This window comes from Caretta caretta, chromosome 2 (assembly GCF_965140235.1).
Source record: "Caretta caretta isolate rCarCar2 chromosome 2, rCarCar1.hap1, whole genome shotgun sequence".
Classification (NCBI taxonomy): domain Eukaryota; kingdom Metazoa; phylum Chordata; order Testudines; family Cheloniidae; genus Caretta; species Caretta caretta.
In genome coordinates this window covers 189,050,669-189,071,244 of record NC_134207.1, presented here as the reverse complement: position 1 = coordinate 189,071,244, position 20,576 = coordinate 189,050,669, and the positions used below count along the sequence as shown (strand labels likewise).

Sequence of the window (20,576 nt, the reverse complement as noted above, 5' to 3'; positions counted from 1 at the left end):
CACCGTGAAATTTCAGATTTAAATAGCTGCAATAATGAAATTAATGATTTTTAAAATCCTATGACCGTGAAACTGACCAAAATGGACTGTGAATTTGGTAGGGCCCTAGTAATGATGATTTACAGCAGAGTAAGAGAGGTGAATGAGACCCAGTGAGCTTGATTCATCTTCACTGGGACACAGAGACCATGTCTACACTTACTGGGGATCGACACTGCCACGATCTATGCACAATGCTCTCCCATCGACTTACTTTACTCCTCTAATTCCGGTGGAATACCTGAGTTGACTGGAGAACGCTCTGTGGTTGATTTAGCCGGTCTTCACTAGACCCGCTAATCGGCCACCGCTACATCGATCGCAGCAGCCAATACCCGGTAAGTGTACATATGGAGTCTATGTCCCGGTGAAGATGATTCAGGCTCACTGGGTCTCATTCTGCTGTAAATTATCATTACTGTTGTTGAATTCAATCAAGTTAAACCAGTGTAAAAGCAAGGATAGATTAGAATCAGGCCGAGTATCCTTTAGAATTCATGACAATTATAAATTTTGCATTGATAGGAAACAAAACAAAACATGACCAGCAACATTTACAACCAGCAAAACAACTGAATATAATATAAAAAGATATAATACCTTTGCTAGTCTCTCTTCAGCAATTTCCTTCTCTCTCTCTTTTAGGTGTTGAATGTCAGAGTGCTTGTGACCACTGTAGAAGTTCAAGAATGAGAATCCATCTTTCTTATGTGCAAAGGGAACCATTTATAACACAAGAATTGTACTAGTAATACTTGTAATATTCTTAACGCTTGCTCAGAGTGATTACCATGTATCACAAAATATAGTTCTGGAAGCAGTTTAAACTTTTATAGTTACCAAAAATACACACTCTCCAAAAGAAAGTGTTTTGCTACATGCAGAGAAATAAAACATTTAAAAAAAGTTTAATTTGGTGTTGGTTTAAGAACAGAAGTGTCGAATACAGAGCTTAATAATAAACCTCAGGGTTTCAAGTAAGCAATTTTAGCTGACAATTTTGATACGCCATATGGATTGCAGAAAACAACTCCCTCCTCAAGAGAACTCAATGGTTTTGCTCAGTTAAGAGGAAATTATTTTTATTCAGAATATTTAGAGACTTGTTTGAGTTTAACAGGTGATAACAAAAACACTCAAGAAACAGTTGGAAGAAAAGCTAAACTATCAGAAAGCAAAGAAGTGGGTTTATTTTCCTTTCATGAGTCACTTGTGATTATCTTTAATATATTAGAAAAACTATGTGAGAAGACATACATATACTATAGGCAGAGCTGGTAGCAAGGCCTATTATTCAGACTGCAGAAGATGTGTACAGGAAGAGAAAGGATTGTCTCACTGGGGAGGCAATTGAATCCTGCCCTGGAAATCTAAATTTCATCCCTGCCACAGACTCCCTGTGTGATGCTAGTCAAGTTACTGACCTCTTGTGAAAAGTTTCTTATATATTCCTTATTTTCTGGGTGTCTGATTCCAGACCCTGTGATCTGATTTGCAGAAGTGCTGAGTGCTAGCAGCTGCAGTTAAAGTCAATGGGAGCCAAGGTTTGAATATATTAAATGCTACATACTTTGAAAAATCACATCCAAGTGTCTCATGTTGGGCACCCAAAATTAGTTGGTATTTGACCTCTATCTTTGAGCCTCAGCTCCCTATCTGTAAAATGGGGATGATAATACCCTCTCAACACACAAAGGGATGTTGTGAAAATAAATTAATGTTTATGAAGCAACCAGATACTATATAGTGATGAGCACCACAGAATAGCCCATGAGGAAATTAATAAATCTATCTTCAGAGCCAGGTTTGAATAGTGTGCAGTAAATCAGGCATGGGACCTCACATTGCAAAATGGGGAAACAAAATATTGAACTGCTCATTAAGTGTGCACCGAATGAGGTTGGGGTCCTGTGAAAAAAACAGTATATGATAATAGAAAAATGGTATCCTAATACATCGGCACAAAGGAACTGAATTAAGGTTGCACAGGCATCCTTAATTCTGGGATTTCCTAACTTTTAAGTTCTTGACTTTGCAACCTTAATAATGTTCTAGTTTTTTATGTGAAAATATATCTAAAATATTCAGACACTTCTAGAACTACTTGTCACTGTTTTAGTATTTTTGCCATGAACACTTGTCAATTATAGAATTTAAATTAGAAAAACTTTGTAATATTATAATTTTCAATGCTTTCTAATGGAAAGGCGGATTCAGGTCCTACCTTATATCCAGTTGTAAGGTGCCACACCTTTGTGTCTGACTTGTCCTTTTATTACATTAAGATTTTCGCTTCGGTGATTTATAATTAGTAGTAACAAAACCTCATATTACACTGATTTATGCTTCAAAATAACTTCATATTTAACACTTTGTAAACCCTCTAGGGAGTTCATCAAACAGAAAAACACCAGAACAAATGAAGATTTGGGGGGGGGGGGGGGGGGGAAATCCAAAACCAAGAACTTAGCCTGCAGATTCAGACAAAGATCATACTTTTTATAACCTAAGGGTATGCACCAGTTTGAAGTCTTTTCATCAGTCATCTTTCCATTTTGCACAAAGCATAGAAACAGTTATGTTTCTTACTCTCAAAGATGAGGTGTGGAATCCTGACTCCATTTAAGACAATGGCAAAACTCCAACTGATTTCACTGGCACAGCATTTCAGTTTGTCTATTTTTCTTAATATGGATAGTGTTAGGCAAAAGTTAAGATTTAGCTAGCAGCTAAAACAGAAACCGCAGATTAAGCAGGAATGCTTAAGTAGCCAAAGGACACTGACAACTGTAAACACTTAATAAACTTATATGGTTAAATGTTTGCTTAGTAAGTTAGCTTTTAGAACAGAACAAACCCTCCCTTTACAGCCCACCGAATATCTGTAAGCACTTATCCCTACCCCCTCACCCCGCTTCTTCCCCCCCGCAAGATAGCCATAAATACTTGATGTAATTAGGATGACCTTTATATGTATGTACTGTTTTTATTTTTATTTAGAGTTATTTTTTGACTTGTAACAATGTTTGTTTTTGTATATACAAATAAATGCAAATAAAGTAATAAAAGAAAGGTATAAAATTGGTTATTGTAGCACTACAGTTTTGAAACCGTTTATCAGTCTTCCCGGTACCATGAATAAACCCCCTTAAGTATGGTCTGTGCCTGCCTAATTCTTGGGAAAAAGAATCTTTTTGCCTAACAGTTTTGTCGCAGTGAGCAGGGTGTGATCAGGAATCCTCAGAGAGTTTCTCACAACCAGGGATAGAGGTGAGTACCCTTTTACTTACCACCTCTAGTGCACACCTTGGTTGGGACTCCCCGAGACACCCCTTCGCACCCCTTTTTTAATATGGACCACATCTAGGACGAACAAACAAGAGGACTGAACGGAAATGTGTTTGTGGCCAAGTTTTTGGGGTGCAGGGATTGCTGGAAGTGAAGGCTGCATTGCCAGGTTTTGGAGTGCAGGGATCACTGTAGGGGAAGGCTGCATCGCCAGGTACTGAGCACCAGAATGTGTGGTGCAGTAGACTGAATACAAGCGTGTGCTCAGTCAGTCTCCCCTGAAGCGCCGCTTAGGTGGGTTTCAGGAAACTGGAATACAATGTCCTATGAGTTGCCCCAGAATGCGTCAACAATTCCCTCTACAGGAGGGGGACTCGCTGGCATGCCCCAGAGTGCACCAATGATACCCTCTACGGGAGGGAGACTTACTGACTGGCTCTGGGGCACATCAATGATGCCCTCTACAGGAGGGAGACTCATTAAATTTTATTTAAAAAAAAAACAAACCCACCATAAGAAAATTAAAAAAACAATGGCAAAAATGAATGAAATGAGGGTATAAGTACAATGGACAGTGTGTTGTGGTGGTCTGGTCAAACATAAGGAAGATTAGAGAAGGGGATTGTAATAAATGTAATATATGTAATATAACCTGTGCCTGCACTGAGTTTAAAAAAAGCCGCCCAAGAAGCCTTGGGGAATAAAGCCGGTAATTGGGGACTGATCGTGGGCTGCATACAAGGCAAGGATGAGCCTGCTTCTCAGTATTATAATAAAATAAAAATAAAACAACAATAGCTCCTCAATAATATAACAACTTATACCTAAACAATACACCGTTTCAACTGCCCAAAAAGCTACTTCTCAAAATAGTCCTAGCTGCTGCGCCTACCACCGTTCATAACCATGTCACCACAGGTCGCATTGAAATCCAGCTCTCCAATCAAACCATCACCCAACTAAAAAATCCTGTTCATAATGCATCCTATAGCTTGGTCTCCTGGTCCAAACAAAAGCTGCTGCTGCTTCTATATTTGTTACACTAACCTCTCTGGTCATGTATGAGTACTTTAAACACATGCTTAAAAATCTTACTATGTTTCCTATCTTTACCCCCTTCCCCCAATTCCCCTCTCCCTCCTGCCTCCCAAGCAACCCTAAAACAAATCATGTATATCAAAGCATTTAAAGTATTAACTTTATCTCTCCTAAAAATTCAATATATCAACAGGAGGGAACTGTCAGGCAAAAGTTAAGATTTAGCTAACAGCTAAGACAGAAACCGCAGATCAAGCAGGAATGCTTCAGTAGCCCAAGGACACTGACAACTGTAAACACTTAATAAACTTATATGGTCAAATGTCCGCCCAATAACTCAGCATCAGCTCTTAGAACAGAACAAACCCTCCCTTCACAGCTCACCGAATATCTGTAAGCACTCATCCCCACCCTACCCCTGCACTCCGCCTCTTTCCCCCACAAGATAGACATAGATACTAGATGTAATCAGGATGACCTCTATACGTACACACTGTTCCTATTTTTATCTTTGTTCAGAGTTCTCTCTTGACTCATAACAATGTCTGTCTCTGTATATACAAATAAATGCAAATAAAGTAATAAAAGAAAGGTATATAATTGGTCATTGTAGCATTACACTTTTGAAGCTGTTTATCAGTCTTCCCAATACTGTAAATAAACCCCCTTCAGTATTATCTATGCCTGCCTAATTCCTAAAAAAAAACCCCAAAAACTTTTTGCCTAACCATAATGTTTATATTCTATTACTTTTCCCAGTTAAAAGCTGCACGAATAGATAGTTAGGAGTTATTAACTTATTTCTTTTATAACTTAATTTTTGTACTGTAATCATTTGTAATTTCAAAGGCAATACTATTTACTGGCCATTAAAGCATTTCTATAAAAATAGGTTTAATTGAGTCATCTTAGTTTAACTAGTTCTGATACAGTATGTGTAATATCATACCTGCAGTAAAGACAAAGAATTACAATTTAGTTAACATTATCACTTAAGGGTTAGGACAGCTTTTTACCAGTTTTTCCTTTCTCTCTGATACTCTTCAAGCTGGCTCTGTAGGTTCCTATTATTCTCAGTTAACGTCTGCATTTCCAGGCGCAGGTTTTCCAGTTCACATAACTGTCCCTAAACCAAGCAAGAAAAACATGTTATTTGAACACTACACCACAGTTCTTATTTTCATTTCCAAGTAAATAAAGTACAGAAGGAACAAATATTCTGAAACTGTTCAATGAAAGACATAAGAAATTCTTTGTCAAGATCCTATCATGAGCATAATTTGGGGAGCAGGGGTTGCCCCCTCATCCCAAATGGCAAGCCTCAGGCAGGCATGGAATTTACCCCTCTCACTCTACTCCACACCCAGCCTCGTTGGCCTGACTGGAGCTGCCCCCCCAATAGAGAAGTCAAACTGCATCTATGGATCCCATACCCAAAAGCGTGAACAAAACTTGCTTTGCAGAAAGCCACTATTGCTGGTATAGCAGCAACAGAGATTGCAACAAAGTGATACAAGAGACCATCTTTTTTCAATCAGTTTTTTCAGTCAGTTCAATCAGCTTATTTAGAATGCTACCAGCCGAGGAAAGGAGAAGATCAAGAGAAGGCTTCCTGCATGGCAGTGCAGAGTGCCAAACACCAACCCACTAGGATAGTCTATACATTTCATATTAACTTTAACCTTAAAAATACCTTTTCTCTTTATTTCACATTACCTTTAGCCTTAGGATTTCATCATTTTTAGCGGTTCTTTCTTTATTTAATTCAGATACAAGATGCTCCAGAGTAATTGCAGAAGCTCTCCGATCTGCTATTTCCTGCTCCTGAGTTTCCAGGAATTTTGCCAGATTTACACCAAAATTAGGGGGAGTTTTTGGACTCTGATAGGTAAAAACAGTCATACTGAGAAGGGGGAGTCTTCCCTATACTGCATAAGTATACATTAAAAGATTTTACTTGTTAATGCTGTGTAACTAGGAGACAAACTTCAATAATGCTGTTTACCTTACAAAAGAGAAATAGGATTTCACAGACTATACAACTCTTTTCAATATACTGTCACTATTTCTGTACCCAGTCTAAAGATGTCCCACCCCGCCCCTCCCACATACATATATGTAGTGCTTTGCTTCTTCAGTGAAGTAAACTACAGTATATCATTAAAATGAAATACTATACCCGTGGCAGTGCTATTGCAGCAGAGTCCACAAAACAGTCTAATTGTTGCATTTTTAGTTCATAGTCACTCTTCCTCTTTTCCAGTTCTTCTGTTTTTTTGTCCAGCTGTTATAAAACCCAATCAATTAAAATTCAAAGTTGGCACTTAAAGTTCACAGAATGTTGAAAGAATTAAAGCAAAAACTAGTACTTTGTAAGTATGCAAGTTTACTCTATATATTCTGAGTACTTAAATATTTTAGAATTCACACACTGTTTTATCGTATCAACAGTTCTTCCACATTTACTGTACCTATGGTCTTGTTCCCTTGTTGTCAAGCAAGCACTATTTAAAAACATTTAAACAAGGTACTATGTTAGCAGCTAATCTGCTTCTTTTTGGCTAGCATTCAGCCTCACTCTACTTAGGGTATGTACACGACACAATGAAAATCAAGCTGTGGCGCGTAGTTATATATGTCAGTGAAAGGCTCTGGCAGGGGAAGGCAGCGGGGAAATGCTCTGGCAGTGGGGAGCTTCAAGAGCCTTTCCCTACTGCCTCCTCCTGCCAGAGCCTCTCTCTGTTGCCAGAGTCTTTCCCTGAGGTGGGGAAAGGCTCCAGCAGGACATTGCAGTGTAGATGGGGAAAGCACTGATTGGGCGTATAGAAAGCCGTACAAAGTACATAGAGAGTGCTCATATGTCTCTTTACTCACCTAAGCAGTGCCTCACTATCTACATTACTACTTATACCAGTGTTAGGGGAGTGTGCAGTGTATGTATTCTGCACACTGCTGTAAGGAGCATGCAGCATAGATGTACCCTAAGATAGATGGATATTTGTATTCCAAAAGATATTAGGGGTGACTTCAAATCAGCCCTCTTACTTTGTATCATTTAGACAGCTCATCAGTTACCCCCATGATACTATCCACAAACAAACTACCACATATGAGTAGGAGGAAAAAGAAAACCCCGTTTTGTATTGCTCAGACCTCAGGTTGCTTTGCCTTTATTTCCACTCACGTAAAATCAAAACCTCCAGAATTAACACTTGTGCTAGCTTGGGACCCCCATTAGCAAGGTTGTAAAGCGTATCCAGGCCTTCGTTCAAAATTCTTTAAATTACCACTGTCCAATGCAGTGAGAAATAGATTAACAAAAAGCAACCAGTTAGGGAGGAGTGTGTAGGTGGCAATGTACGATGTAAGTTTCTCAAAAAAATGAATAACGGACTCTTTAGGAGGAACTTCCTACATTTTACCTGTTCCTTAAGTTCCTGAATTAAAGATTCTTTCTTTACTAAGTCTTCTTGTGCACACTGAAGTAATATTTCATGTTTTTTAGAAGCCTCTGTTAACTTGCTTAGCTGCTCAGTGGTATGGTTCAGGTCTTCATACAGGAGTTCGCTCTGTTTTATTTAAATGAACAAACAAAAGTAAGAGCAGTGAAATAAATAGAAATAAAATACCTGCTTTGGAGTAGTAAAGTGGTGTACAGTAATGGTTTATTAATTACAAGAGTCTGCTTCCCTCTACCTTTTTTTTTGTTTAAATTGTTTAAAAGTTGGTTCTCAAACTTCTGTACTGGTGACCCCTTTCGCAAAGCAAGCCTCTGAGTGTGACCCCCCCCATATAAATTAAAAACACTTTTTAATATATTTAACACAATTATAAATGCTGGAGGCAAAGCAGGGCTTGAGGTGGAGGCTGACAGCTTGCAACCCCCCATATAATACCCTTGTGACTCCCTGAGGGATCCCAACCCGAAGTTTGAGAAACACTGGTTAAAATAAAGTCAGAACTTACGTAAATATTCATCCCTAAAGATAACTTCTTATTTTGGAAAAAGAAAAGGAGTACTTGTGGCACCTTAGAGACTAACCAATTTATTTGAGCATGAGCTTTCGTGAGCTACAGCTCACTATGAGCTGTAGCTCACGAAAGCTCATGCTCAAATAAATTGGTTAGTCTCTAAGGTGCCACAAGTACTCCTTTTCTTTTTACGAATACAGACTAACACGGCTGTTACTCTGAAACTTCTTATTTTGGCTATTCTTGATACACAGCATCTTAGCCCCAGAGCAAAATTTTGTAACAAAGTTTTCAAAGGTACATGTAAAGGACATTTTAAAGTTACAGTTTAAAATATTAGTCAATGTTTTCCATTATAAGTAGAGCTGCAGGTTTGTCATGGTGCAGCAAAAGTAACTGATTCCATGTTTTCTCAGTTTGGCCACGACTACTCTGTGTGTGACTTACTACAGGAAGGTTCTAAATGGGTGGGTTGACAGCCCAACGCAGAGGGGAGGGGTTTGGAAAATGAGCCCTCCCCACATTTGTCCGCAGGGCTGGGCAGCTCCCTAGCTATAGGCATTGTTCCCTGGCTGATTGGGTCACAGCACCACTCAGGTTTAGCTTGCCCAGGACACGATACCCAAAGCAGAGAGCTAGGCTCAGACAGCTGCTGCTGATACCTCCATGTGAGTGCGGGGTAGGTTTCCTCTCAAACCCCAGGCCTAGTGGTTTCAGCTCGTGTTCCCCTGCCCAGTCTCAGGATCCTGTCTCCCTCTTCACTGACCCTAACAAGTGTTCCCCACCTGGGCTCATCACTGGGGTGAGAGAGAGGGAAAGAAGAGGTCCTGGCTGGTCCTGGATTCTTCCGGGGGAGGGGAGGGAGAAGAGGTCCCAGCTGGGGAAGGAAGGCGCAGCCCTGAGAGCACAGCAAGAGGTACCATGCCACCCTGCAGATCCCGGTGCCTTTGTTCCCTGTGGAAGACCTGGAATCTTGACTGCAGCCCCTCTTCCCAATGCTGCGGGGCTCAAAGAAAGTCCCAGGGCCTCCCCTCCCAGACTGCTGCATTTGGACTTGGGCAGGGGCATCCTCAGTTGGGCAGAGATGTGAGCCCCCCACCCCATTATCTCCTGTGCAGGCATCAGGTTCCTGGCTGTGTGGCTGCCGTCACTGCTTTCTAGGGCACGTCCAGTAAGGCAGGAAGTGGTGACTGCTGGGTCTCCACTCAGAGCCAGCCAAGGGAGAAGGGGGATCTCCCGTCTTGTTGTGCACCTGGGTGTGAGGACGACAACAAAACTGGCCTCAGAGGTAGTGCTGAACTTCATTTGTTACACCATTTATTTTTTTAAATAAAAAAAATCAGGGAGCAGTCAAGGTAAATTTAGTAACCTGTGGCTTTTACTAAATTTACAATGACTACACCATGATTTTTGATAAAAAATGCTGTGACAAATCTGCAGCCCTAATTATAACTATCTTGGGGTGTAATTTAAGCTAAAACAATCATGTTTTCCAGTTGTACTTACATAACCCAAATATTGCACAGTTTCAGAAGTATGTTCGAGAGTTCAGTGTTTTTTCCTGTTGCCTTACAATTACATTTCGTACTACCCTATAGATACCCGAGTTGGAGCCTGATAATGTACCCAGACCGACTGCAGTTTAGTAAGCAATTCAGTTCTGGCTTTCACCTCACAAAGACATGGTAATATAGACCCCAAATTAGTTAAGTCTAAAGTGAAGTCTGCAATCTTATACTATTCCCTAGGTCCCTTGCATAGTGGAAATCTATTTGCAGAGGAACGGAGGTTTGAGAGGTGAACAGTTTGTTCTGGTAGATGCAGGAATGGTGCTAAGTTGCAGAATAGAGGTACTATGTATACTTCTGGGGGAATTCTGCACTACTCTGTGTGCTCAGAATTCATGTCCCCTGCAGATTTCTTTGCTTCCCTGCAGAAAAATGACTTTCTGACAGGGAAGCAAAGGGAACCTGCAAGAGCAGTCATGCACCACTCCCTAGCTGGGCAGGTACATCATTTCAAGAACCCAGAGCAGCCGGTGGAGAGGTAAATCACTGCAGGGCTGGGGACACCCCAGCCAGTGGCTCCTACACTGAGCAAGGATCAGTTGTTAGTCCAAGCTGAGCTGGATGCAGGAGAGGACAGAACTTCCTCTTCTCCTGCAAGGAGTGCCTGGGACTGTGTCAGACCCATCCCCAGAAACCTCCCAGCAGCTGCAGGAAGATCAGCATCCTCTTCTACTTCCTGCCCCCACCCTACCAAGCCCCACTCCCCCAGTGCCCCCTGCTGAGACCCTCACACCCAGACCTCTCCGCTGAGCCCCAACCACCTTCACCTGGAAGCTCCTGCAGAGTTCCATTGCCGCTGCACCTGCAACCCCCTCAATGAGCCTCTGTGCATCCAGATTCTCCCCACACCTAGACCCCCCCACTGAGCTGCCTGCACCCAGACTGTCCCACAAAAAATCCTCTCACTACACACCTGGATCCCCCCCACACTGAGCCCCTCCACACTTGGATCCTGCCTGGTTGAGCCTGCCTTCCCCACATCTGGTGTGCCTGGCACAGAGGGGCAGAGCCTCGGGGTGACTCTGGGGCAGGGCCAGGCCATGTGCTGTGTCAGGGTCAGGTACAGCTTCACCATTGAGTCCATGTGCTGGACAGATGACAGAACGAGGAGTAATGGTCTCAAGTTGCAGTGGGGGAGGTTTAGATTGGATATTAGGAAAAACTTTTTCACTAAGAGGGTGGTGAAACACTGGAATGCGTTACCTAGGGAGGTGGTAGAATCTCCTTCCTTAGAGGTTTTTAAGGTCAGGCTTGACAAAGCCCTGGCTGGGATGATTTAACTGGGAATTGGTCCTGCTTCGAGCAGGGGGTTGGACTAGATGACCTTCTGGGGTCCCTTCCAACCCTTATATTCTATGATTCTATGTCCCACGGGTGAGTGGTGGGGAGGCTGCAGGGTGATCTCCCATCTTTGTACAGCCAGTGGCCTATGCTCCCCAATTCCATGTTGGAGCCTCTGCATTTATTTATTGACAAATAAAAGTTGCAGAATTTTGCAATGTTGTGCGCAGCATTTTTTATTTTTTGGCACAGAATTCCCTCAGGAGTATATGCAGTCCTAACTGATTATTTTATGAAGACTTTGGCAAACCTGAGCACTTCCCTTTTTAGTTACAGGCCATGTTCTACAGAATAATGGGGATGGCAGTGAGAGACTGGATAAAGAATATAAAAATAAAACAATTAAAATGAAAAATATGCAGCCTTAATCAGACTAACTGTGTATCTTAAATTTTACTCCAGCAGGTGGAGCTTTTGGTGAAAGTTATGGGTAATGGAGAAGCTCCTCAATACAGCAACACTGGGAAAAAACGAGACTGTTAAACGCAACATTCATTTATCATTTTGAGTCAATTATACTTTAAGAACCCGAAACAATTCCCTTTAAATGCAGTTTAATGACTCTTACTAGCTCTAAGAAGAGCTGGATCAGGCCTTTGGTATAGGGTTAAAAACAAACAAACAAACAAGTGTACTTTGTTAAATATTTAAGAAAATACTGAAACAATTTAATGGTGATTTCCAGGTGTTCCACTAAAACTTTTGTACTTTTCTTTCCAACCAATTATAATTGGATCCAAGTGAGGTTAAATTCCATGTAAATAAGCAAAAAAATCAAATACGTCCAACTCATCTGTAGCAGAAACAATCACAATATGGTACTGATGTTAGCACTCTTACATTAACTTTATCAGCTGCCTGTTTTCTCTCCAAGGCTTCTCTCAGCTCCTCAATCTGCATTTCCTGATCCTCTATGATGGCTTTGTTTTCGTCTTTTGCAGCCAGGGCAGAATTATACTTCCACTAAGAAAACAGCAAAATTAAGTTTTAGGACTATGATAATGCAAGCAAGATATCAAAGAAAATTGTTTAAAGTAACTCAGTTGTTGCATCTTGGAGTCTTGAGATGACAGAACTATAAAATCATGTTTAGAGAATTGTCTGACATAACGATACTAAAGGTCCAGTGAATAGAAGTGCTATTGCTTGCTGAATCCCGCAAACTAAGGTTTTGCATCAGAACTAAAACTGAGATTATAAATTTCAATGCCATTTGACTATTTTAAGATCATATCTATTAGTGAGAGTTATGCCTTGTCCCTTTCCTAGTTCTGTTAATATCCTGTGTGACCATGGGTCAGTCAAAGGCTCTACCTCTAGCATTTGTAAAATAGGTATGATGCGAACCTAACTCATAAAGGGTGCTGTGAGTAAATGTGTTTGGAAAGTACTTTGAGATCTTCCATTAAGGTTGCAATGAAACAGAGAACGATTTCCTATAGGGTAAGTGTGTATGTTGGGTGTACCTGATGTAATATGCACACTGAAAAAATATAGATCATATTCTAAAGTTGTATGTTCCTTTCTGTGCGGGGTTCTTTTGGGTTCACAGTACATGTAAAATACTGCATGTGTTACTGTATCAGTTTGCAATAAAACAAAGTAAAAAAGACTGCAAGACCTCTGTTAAAAAAAGGCACACTGTAAAGCAGAAGACAAAAGTCTCACCACTTCAGTGAGAAAGCACAATTTAGTAAGTAAGGGCCCACCTCCTGCAAGTACTTATGCAAGCAAGCAACTTTATTATAAGAATCTTATTGCATCACATGTGCTTGCAAGACTGGAACCTAGGAGTTACGTCTCATAACTACAGTTTCTTTCCTACAAATGAATTCAGTGACTTCAGCTTCATTTACTGATCTCTCAAACCACCAACTTCTCAACAAAATTAAACATGAATATCAGCTGATTGAAGCTCACAGGAACTGAGTAGGTCCAGTGAGAGAAATGTCTGTCTACTCACTATGTGGAAAAAGTTCTGTTTCCAAGACCACTCTAGGCATAAACTGCTCAGAAGAATACAACAAATGTTGAAAGAAACTCACCCTACAGCAAATTACACTGTTCCACATTTCTGATAAAATATGTAATTGAAAGCATTCAGCCTGGCATTTCATTCCATTTTCGTGATACCCAACATTGCCCCATATCTTTTCAAAAATGGAACATACATTTATGTCTTCCAGCTCTCTTGACAGTCCATCAATAGATTCTGTCTTGTGACTAATAGATGTCCTCAACTCCTGGATCTGGCTCATCAAGTCAGATACAACTTCCTGCAAAAGAAGAAAAATGTTGAACCCCAATTTCAGTGTCACTATTTAAATAATTTCTGCTTAGCACATATTTCACTTTGAACCAATAAAATATTTTGAATGTTTTTTTAATTACCATATATACTCGTTCCTTAGCCCATTCGTTTATAAGCCGACCCCCCAAGATGGATAGGTAAAAATAGTAAAAACCGTATGACCCTTTCATGAGTCGACCCTATATTTCAGGGGCTGGCAGACTTTGGCTCCCGGCCTCTCAGGGTAAGCCACTGGCAGGTTGGGATGTTTTATTTACCTGGAGCGTGCAAAGGCACGGAGCCTCTCAGCTCCCAGTGGCCGCGGTTTGCCATTCCCAGCCAATGGGAGCTGCGGAAAGTGACACCACTTCCTGCAGCTCCAATTGGCTGGGAACAACGAACCGTGACCACAGGAAACCGAGGGGTTCCATGCCTGCAGACACTTCAGGTAAACAAAAAGACAATGTATTAGATATTCAATTATTTCGTAGAGTTTAAAATCATCAAATTTTGGTGTAGACCAGTTTGTAAGCTGACCCCCGCTCTTTGATGCATCATTTTTTTACCAAAAATATTCAGCTTATGAACGCGTATATACAGTACTTTGATTAGAGTGTGAAGGAACAGTGCGATTTTTGATGTTTAAAAGCACCTCTCTTTACCCTAAGGTTTCATACAAAGAGTTAAATAGCTTATTTTCTTTTCCAAGATTAAAAGGAAAAAGACTGTTTTGTAGTACAAACTGTTTAGTCCCAATCTGATCCTCTTCTGATAGAAGGTTATGAATGTTGCTGTAAGAAACAGGCGGAAACTTAATGGAGTGAGTCATCTTCAAGAAACCATTACTGGACTCTGGATTTAGTGTGGCATTTCCCTCCAACCCCACCCAATCTCCAAGTTTTTCTTTTGCTATGAAAACAGAGCAAGTCAGGAATTGATTGACCATCCATGACAATGAGTTCCCATATAATTTCTTAAATGTATGTTATACTCAGTGATAAAAGTTATTCACCAAAGGAGCTTTCACAAAACTGGTGAAGCTATCCTAAATGAAACATGGATTGATTTTACTGACAACAATTACAGTGAGATTCTTACTGTGTCATTCCTATGGTTTCTATTAGCCAATTCCTCATCAGACGAGCCTGACTGAAAACTCCCTGTCACCCAACAGGTGATACGTTCATGACCTTGTGTTAGCCGTTTTGTCCAGCAGACAGCACAACTCCCTTTTGCCTTTCCTCTCCAGCTGTCCCCTTATATCTCCACACTGTTTTCTCTGGCACTGTGCCAGCCTTCTTTCCCCAGTGGTCTTGGAGACCCTGTGCCAGATGTATGAGAGCTTTTTTCACCCATTATCACAGTCAGGAAGGGCTTAGCTTCCAGCTCTGCTGCAAAGAAGTCAATTTCTTTCAGAACTTGTGAACCAACAATAAAAAGTAGCTACCTTGTCAGCAGTGTTAGTCTTCTCCAGAGAAGCAATAACTTCTTCGGCAGCAGCCAGATTCCGTTCTAATTTCTGCAACTTTGCTTCCTGGAAGAAACTTTATTTTAGTTATAGAAATAGCCCTCAATTACCTCTTGTGTACATTTAGTATAAACGTAACACTAGGAATAATACAAGAGAGATAGCTGTACTGTTTAATATGCTAGAGGGGCTAAAAGGTATCATAGTAGTTAAAAAGCAACTGTGATTCCTGAGACTTGAAAGCACTGAATTTGTTTTACTATTAATCTTTAAACAGTTAGTTTAATAAAAGTTCTTTTGCCATTAATACACAGGAAATACACAGGAAAAAACTCAATTTTCAATTGTCAAAATGTGTTTTTATACCTGCTGCTCACATCGTGTCACCATTTCAGAGGACTGTTTTTCCAGCTGTACATTTTCAAGTACTTTCAAGAGTTCTCTAGAAGAGAAGGAATATATTTCTTGTAAGAGACTTAATCAAAACATAAGAAAAGACAACTTCAACAAGGAACAAACTACATAGGTTGGCCCTGGGTCCCATTTAATTTTAAAGGTTTTTTCACTACCAGTTGATTAATGCTATTCAAAAAACTAATGGTTCAGCTTGCAGCCATACACTGCAGCTGATGCTAGACCTTCCACATACAAAAGAACATTTTTATAATGAAACTGTTCATTAAAAATAATTTAAAAAGAAGTAGTGCTGTCTTTAGTGGAGTAAAGACACTGACTAAAAATCCATCAAGTAATAATCTCTATACTGCCTGGGACAAAAATCTCTAACACGCTTTTCTGAATGGATGTTTTCAAGTGAACTGAAGGTGTTATTATTGCCTCATCAGTTTCTTATTGTTTTCTCTTTTTAGAAAGGGAACATCCACATTTACTGGAATAGACATCTTAGATACTAAAACATTTTTCTCTTGATATCAAGAGATAGATAATGGCAATTACAAAATACATCAAAAGATTCACTATGCATAGTGATTTCAGAGGTTTAAAGAACTCACCAATTTGGGCCAAATTCAGTCCTGGTAGTTAACTCAGAGGTGAATATTTTCCAAAACAATGCATTTAGAACGTTTGCACTTTTATTTTTGGAAAAAGAAATGTATTTCAATAGCAAGAGCTACAAAAAAATGAAACTTAGCATAGGATGAAACCATTGACTTCAACTGGAAATCAAACCCACAACAATACTCACTTTGAATTATTTTCTTTGTCTTCTTGTAATTGCAATGTTAGTTTTTGATTACGTCCTTTTTCTGTTTCCAAAAGTTCCAAAAGATTCTAAAACACAACATAATTTTTATAACATTCTGTTTGAAGTATACAGATTAAAATAATATTTTAATTCTTTTCTGTTAAGAGGCCTTTGGATATTTGGTAACAACATATTAATATAATATTTCTAAAAAAATAATTTAAAACCAAAAGATTAAAAAGGAGGAAGAAAAATAAAACAACTCAAAATGCTACACAAAGCATAGACAAAACAGAAACAAAGAGTTCTTGAACCTTGCCCTGAATAATTCTAAAGGTAAACTCTAGTGCATACTGACAAGTCAGCAATTCTAGTGACACCCATCTCAGTTGTCGTTATGAGAGAGAGCAGTCCTACGGTTAGATAGGATCCTAAATTATTTAAGACTTAGGGGGCACAAATTGACAGAATTTTCTCTGAATTAGGTTTTAATTTTTTTCAGTTGTAATACTATACAGTGTTAATTTTAAAAAGGAACATATAGTTTCCATTTCATTTCTTTAAATGCCAAAAGAGAATCTTGAAACAAGTTTGCTGATCAGGTAGCCAGCATACAATGCAGAAAGAAGGCAAAAGCATTTACAAAAGCCCTTGAACAGCTTTGGTGCTGTGTTCTGCAATCACTGAAGTCTGTGAAAGGTTTTCAAGAAAAGCAGCAACTAGATGACAGGACAGTGATCTAACACCAAGAAATAATAAATCAGTATGACAAGACCATTATTGCCAGTGTATAAAAGCACCAACTTTCAAATATTTCAGAGATGCCTCTTTTAAGTCAGAATTGAAATCTGAACCCTTCAGGGTACTCCTCCCAATATTCATCTCAAAAGTAATGCCCAGTTTCTTTACCAATTAGCCCATCTTAATTAAACCCCATCAGATGATAATGATTTCTTTGGTAGACAACAGAATTTTAGCATAATGTGACTGGATGTCTCTTATAACCCAATGGTTTCAAGAGTCAGCTGGAAAATTAAATAAACTTCTGGAAGTAACACCTTCCAGATAGGACCACTATCAAAACAGTGAATTTTTTTGGCCTAAGGTTGGTAATGTCATTTTAATGAGATGAGTTACATAATTTGATTAAATGAGAGGTGCGATTATACTGTGTAACAGCTTTGGCTTTCTTACATGAAGCTCAGTTTTCAGTGCTTCAGTTTCTTGTTTGTTGTCTTCAAGCTGTTGCTTCAGCTGATCAGTTTCAAACTTCATTACTTCCTGTAAATTGTCATAGTCATCCTGCAGACTTGTTTTTCCTTCAAGAATCTTTTCATGTTCTAGCCTTCATTAAAAGTTTTTTGACATTATTAGAAAACAAGAATTTGTACTGGACAATAAAAATACCTCAATTATATTTTAAAAGCTATAAATAATCCAGAGTGCAGTCTTGTTTTATAAAAAATGGATGTCATGTCAAGACTTACAGGCTTTGGTTATGTCCTTTTTATCACGATATTAAATATTAAGTGACACCTCAAGTGTTTTAAGGGGCATTGGTGGAGATGGTGGGAGAGGCGCTGTGCTGTTTTGGACGTACAGCCACTGCTGTTTTCCTCTAAAAAGAGCCAAAATTTACATCCTTCAATATTTTAAGTGATACTTCAGTCACCATCAGTCATTGTCTGTCTGCTGATGGTAGTGTGATTAACATCAGACTGGCCCTGTGTATTCACACATTTATTCAGTTACATTTTCTCTTACTCATGTATAGTTTATTTGTCTCACAAGAGCTTTCTGTATATTGTATAGCTGGATTTATTTTCTTTTAAACTGTTGTCTTGAGGAATATTTAGGTCACTTAATACTTATTAAGATTAAAAGTAAAAATTTACAGGGGCTATGCACCTGCTGACACAGGTTATGAAACATAAAACGAATACAGAGCTGGTAGATTGGTATTTACTAGAGCACCTCTAAAAGGGTCAGTCTCTTAATATTTAATTAGGGGCAGCAGTGAAACCATGTCAGTAGTTTTGATGCATGGTTCTCGATCTTCAATATATTACTTAGAAGATGTCACATGCCACACAAGATGTAATCCCAATAGGATGCAATAATACAGTCAAGACCACTTGTCATCTTGCTTAATGGAAAAGATTTCCCATGTATTGAAATTGTGTTACTTTAGTGCAAATGTGCCTGTTTAATATCACTTGCTATTGAATGATAAATAAAACTTTACCAGTTTCCTGCTCCTAATAGCACTTAATGTCAATTATAGCATGAAGTACAGAAAGATTTTCAATCCTGAATTGCCAACCTTTGAACAAACTGATTTTAAATGTATGTTTTCATTTTAGTTATATGGATTTTTCAATGCACACAACAATGTGAAGCAGTGACATCATGGGCAGACTAGAGTGAGGCTTTTAATTTTAGCATTAAAGAATTGAAAAAAAGACAGGCTTCCTCAGCAAATTCACTCTACTTAAGGGAGGTCCGAACACTTACTGGAAAAATCACATTTACAGTAGAACCTCAAAGATACGAACACCAGAGTTATGGACTGACCCAGTTTCACATGGTGTCCTGTTGACTGAAGTAACCAATCAGGCAGCAACAGAGACACCCCCCCCCCAAAAACTGTACTATGCTGTATTGCAGGGGTGGGCAAACTATGGCACGGGGGCCACATCTGGCCCTTCAGATGTTTTAATCTGGCCCTTGAGCTCCCACTGGGGAACGGGATCCAGGGCTTGTCCCGTTCCATGCGGCTCCCAGAAGCAGCAGCTTATCCCCACTCCGCACGCTCCCGCACCCCAAGTGCTACCCCCGCAGCTCCCATTGGTCAGTATCTGTGGCCAATGGGAGCTGCAGGGGCGGTGCCCGTGGACGGGGCAGTATGCAGAGCCACCTGCCCATACCTCCGCTTAGGAGCTGGGACAGGGAGGGGAAGAGAACATACTGCTGCTTCCGGGAGCTGCTTGAGGTAAGCACCGCCCGGAGAGCCTGCACTCCTGACCCTCTCCTACACCCCAACTCAGTGCCCTAGCCCTGATCCCCCTCCTGCACTCTGAGCCCCTCGGTCCCAGCCCAGCACACCCTCCTGCACCCCCAACCCCTCATCCTCAGCCCCACCCCAGAGCCTCCATCCCCAAATGGAGCCCTCACCCCTTCTGCCCCCCCAACCGCAGTCCAGGGCCCACTCCCACACCCTCAACTCCTCATTTCTGGCTCCACCCCAGAGCCATCACCCCCTCCCACATCCCAACCCCAATTTCATGAGCATTCATGGCCCACCATACAATTTCCATATCCAGATGTGGCCCTCAGGCCAAAAAGTTTGCCCACCCCTGCTGTATTGCATCTTAAAGGTAGGCACATTTGGGCTGGCTGTCCCCACCCCTCCCCCACGAGGGGCAGCCACTTACAGCAAGAGGCTGGGGCTGCCAGCCCAAGGCACCTGGAGCCAGCTAAGCAGAAGCAGCACTGGGGTCTGCGCTGCTTTCACCCCTCCCACCCGCCCGCTGGAAGGATGTGCTGCTTTTATCCCCACCCTTCTCCGGCTGGCAGGGGGATACACTGTTTTTACCTCCCCACCCTGGGGAGGGGGACACACTGTTTTCTCTCTCTGTCTCTCTCTCACTCACACACACCCCCAACCACCCATCCACCCACCCAGGGGAGGGAGAAAAGCTTGCAAACTGCTGCCAGCACTGAGTAGGGAGCTCAACTGATGCTGAAGCCTGGCCTGGAGTGTCAGTTGCTGGATCTGGAGCTTGAACTGCGCTTTGTTCAGAGTTAGGAACATTTCACAGTTATAGACTACCTCCATTCCCAAGGTGTCTGTAACTCTGAGATTCTACTGTAATGGAAAAATGCTATAGGCACAAATGCCAAAATTAAGGGGGCTTCTCTGTCAATTTCACCACCTTTTTTCCCTATCTTCTAAATATATAGGAAATAGCTGAGCCTGTAAAAGCAGTGTGTGTACATTCAAAAAAATACAGTGGTTAACTTGAGCTCTGCTTTATAGGAAGGATTATTTACAGTGAAAGTTAGCATATATTAGCATAGAATTAAGAATCTGGATGCACTCTCATGTGGAAGGCTTAAAAGCTTCCACTAAGAAGGAGCTGATCACATACCTAACATTATCCAGTTGGAGTTGTACATCCATGTGTCTCATAGAGAGCTGACTCATTTCCTTCTCTTGTTTTTCTCTGAAGGTATTATACTCCATCTTTACAGCAGACAGCTCCTTGTCTGCAGACTGCAGGACTACGCGTAAGTCATGGACTTCACTTTTTAATACTGTCAAAAACATGTAGAAATGTATGAAGTTTTGTTAATTTATAAAAC

The 20,576-nt window shown here is 40.5% G+C and overlaps 1 protein-coding gene across 3 annotated transcripts in view; it reads right to left on the bottom strand.

Moving 5' to 3' along the window:
• The window catches only part of KIF15 (kinesin family member 15), a 58,519-nt gene that overhangs the window by 10,445 nt on the left and 27,498 nt on the right, over positions 1-20,576 (bottom strand). For all 3 annotated transcript variants that reach the window (XM_048838835.2, XM_075125678.1, XM_048838836.2), the window contains 12 exons: positions 20,363-20,528; positions 17,406-17,556; positions 16,212-16,297; positions 15,371-15,446; positions 14,984-15,070; positions 13,418-13,522; positions 12,087-12,209; positions 7,788-7,934; positions 6,545-6,649; positions 6,082-6,246; positions 5,382-5,491; positions 640-712 (listed from right to left, as the gene is read on the bottom strand). In XM_048838835.2, coding sequence (XP_048694792.2) covers positions 640-712; positions 5,382-5,491; positions 6,082-6,246; positions 6,545-6,649; positions 7,788-7,934; positions 12,087-12,209; positions 13,418-13,522; positions 14,984-15,070; positions 15,371-15,446; positions 16,212-16,297; positions 17,406-17,556; positions 20,363-20,528 — 1,394 coding nt within the window. The remainder of the gene's footprint in view (positions 1-639; positions 713-5,381; positions 5,492-6,081; positions 6,247-6,544; positions 6,650-7,787; positions 7,935-12,086; positions 12,210-13,417; positions 13,523-14,983; positions 15,071-15,370; positions 15,447-16,211; positions 16,298-17,405; positions 17,557-20,362; positions 20,529-20,576) is intronic.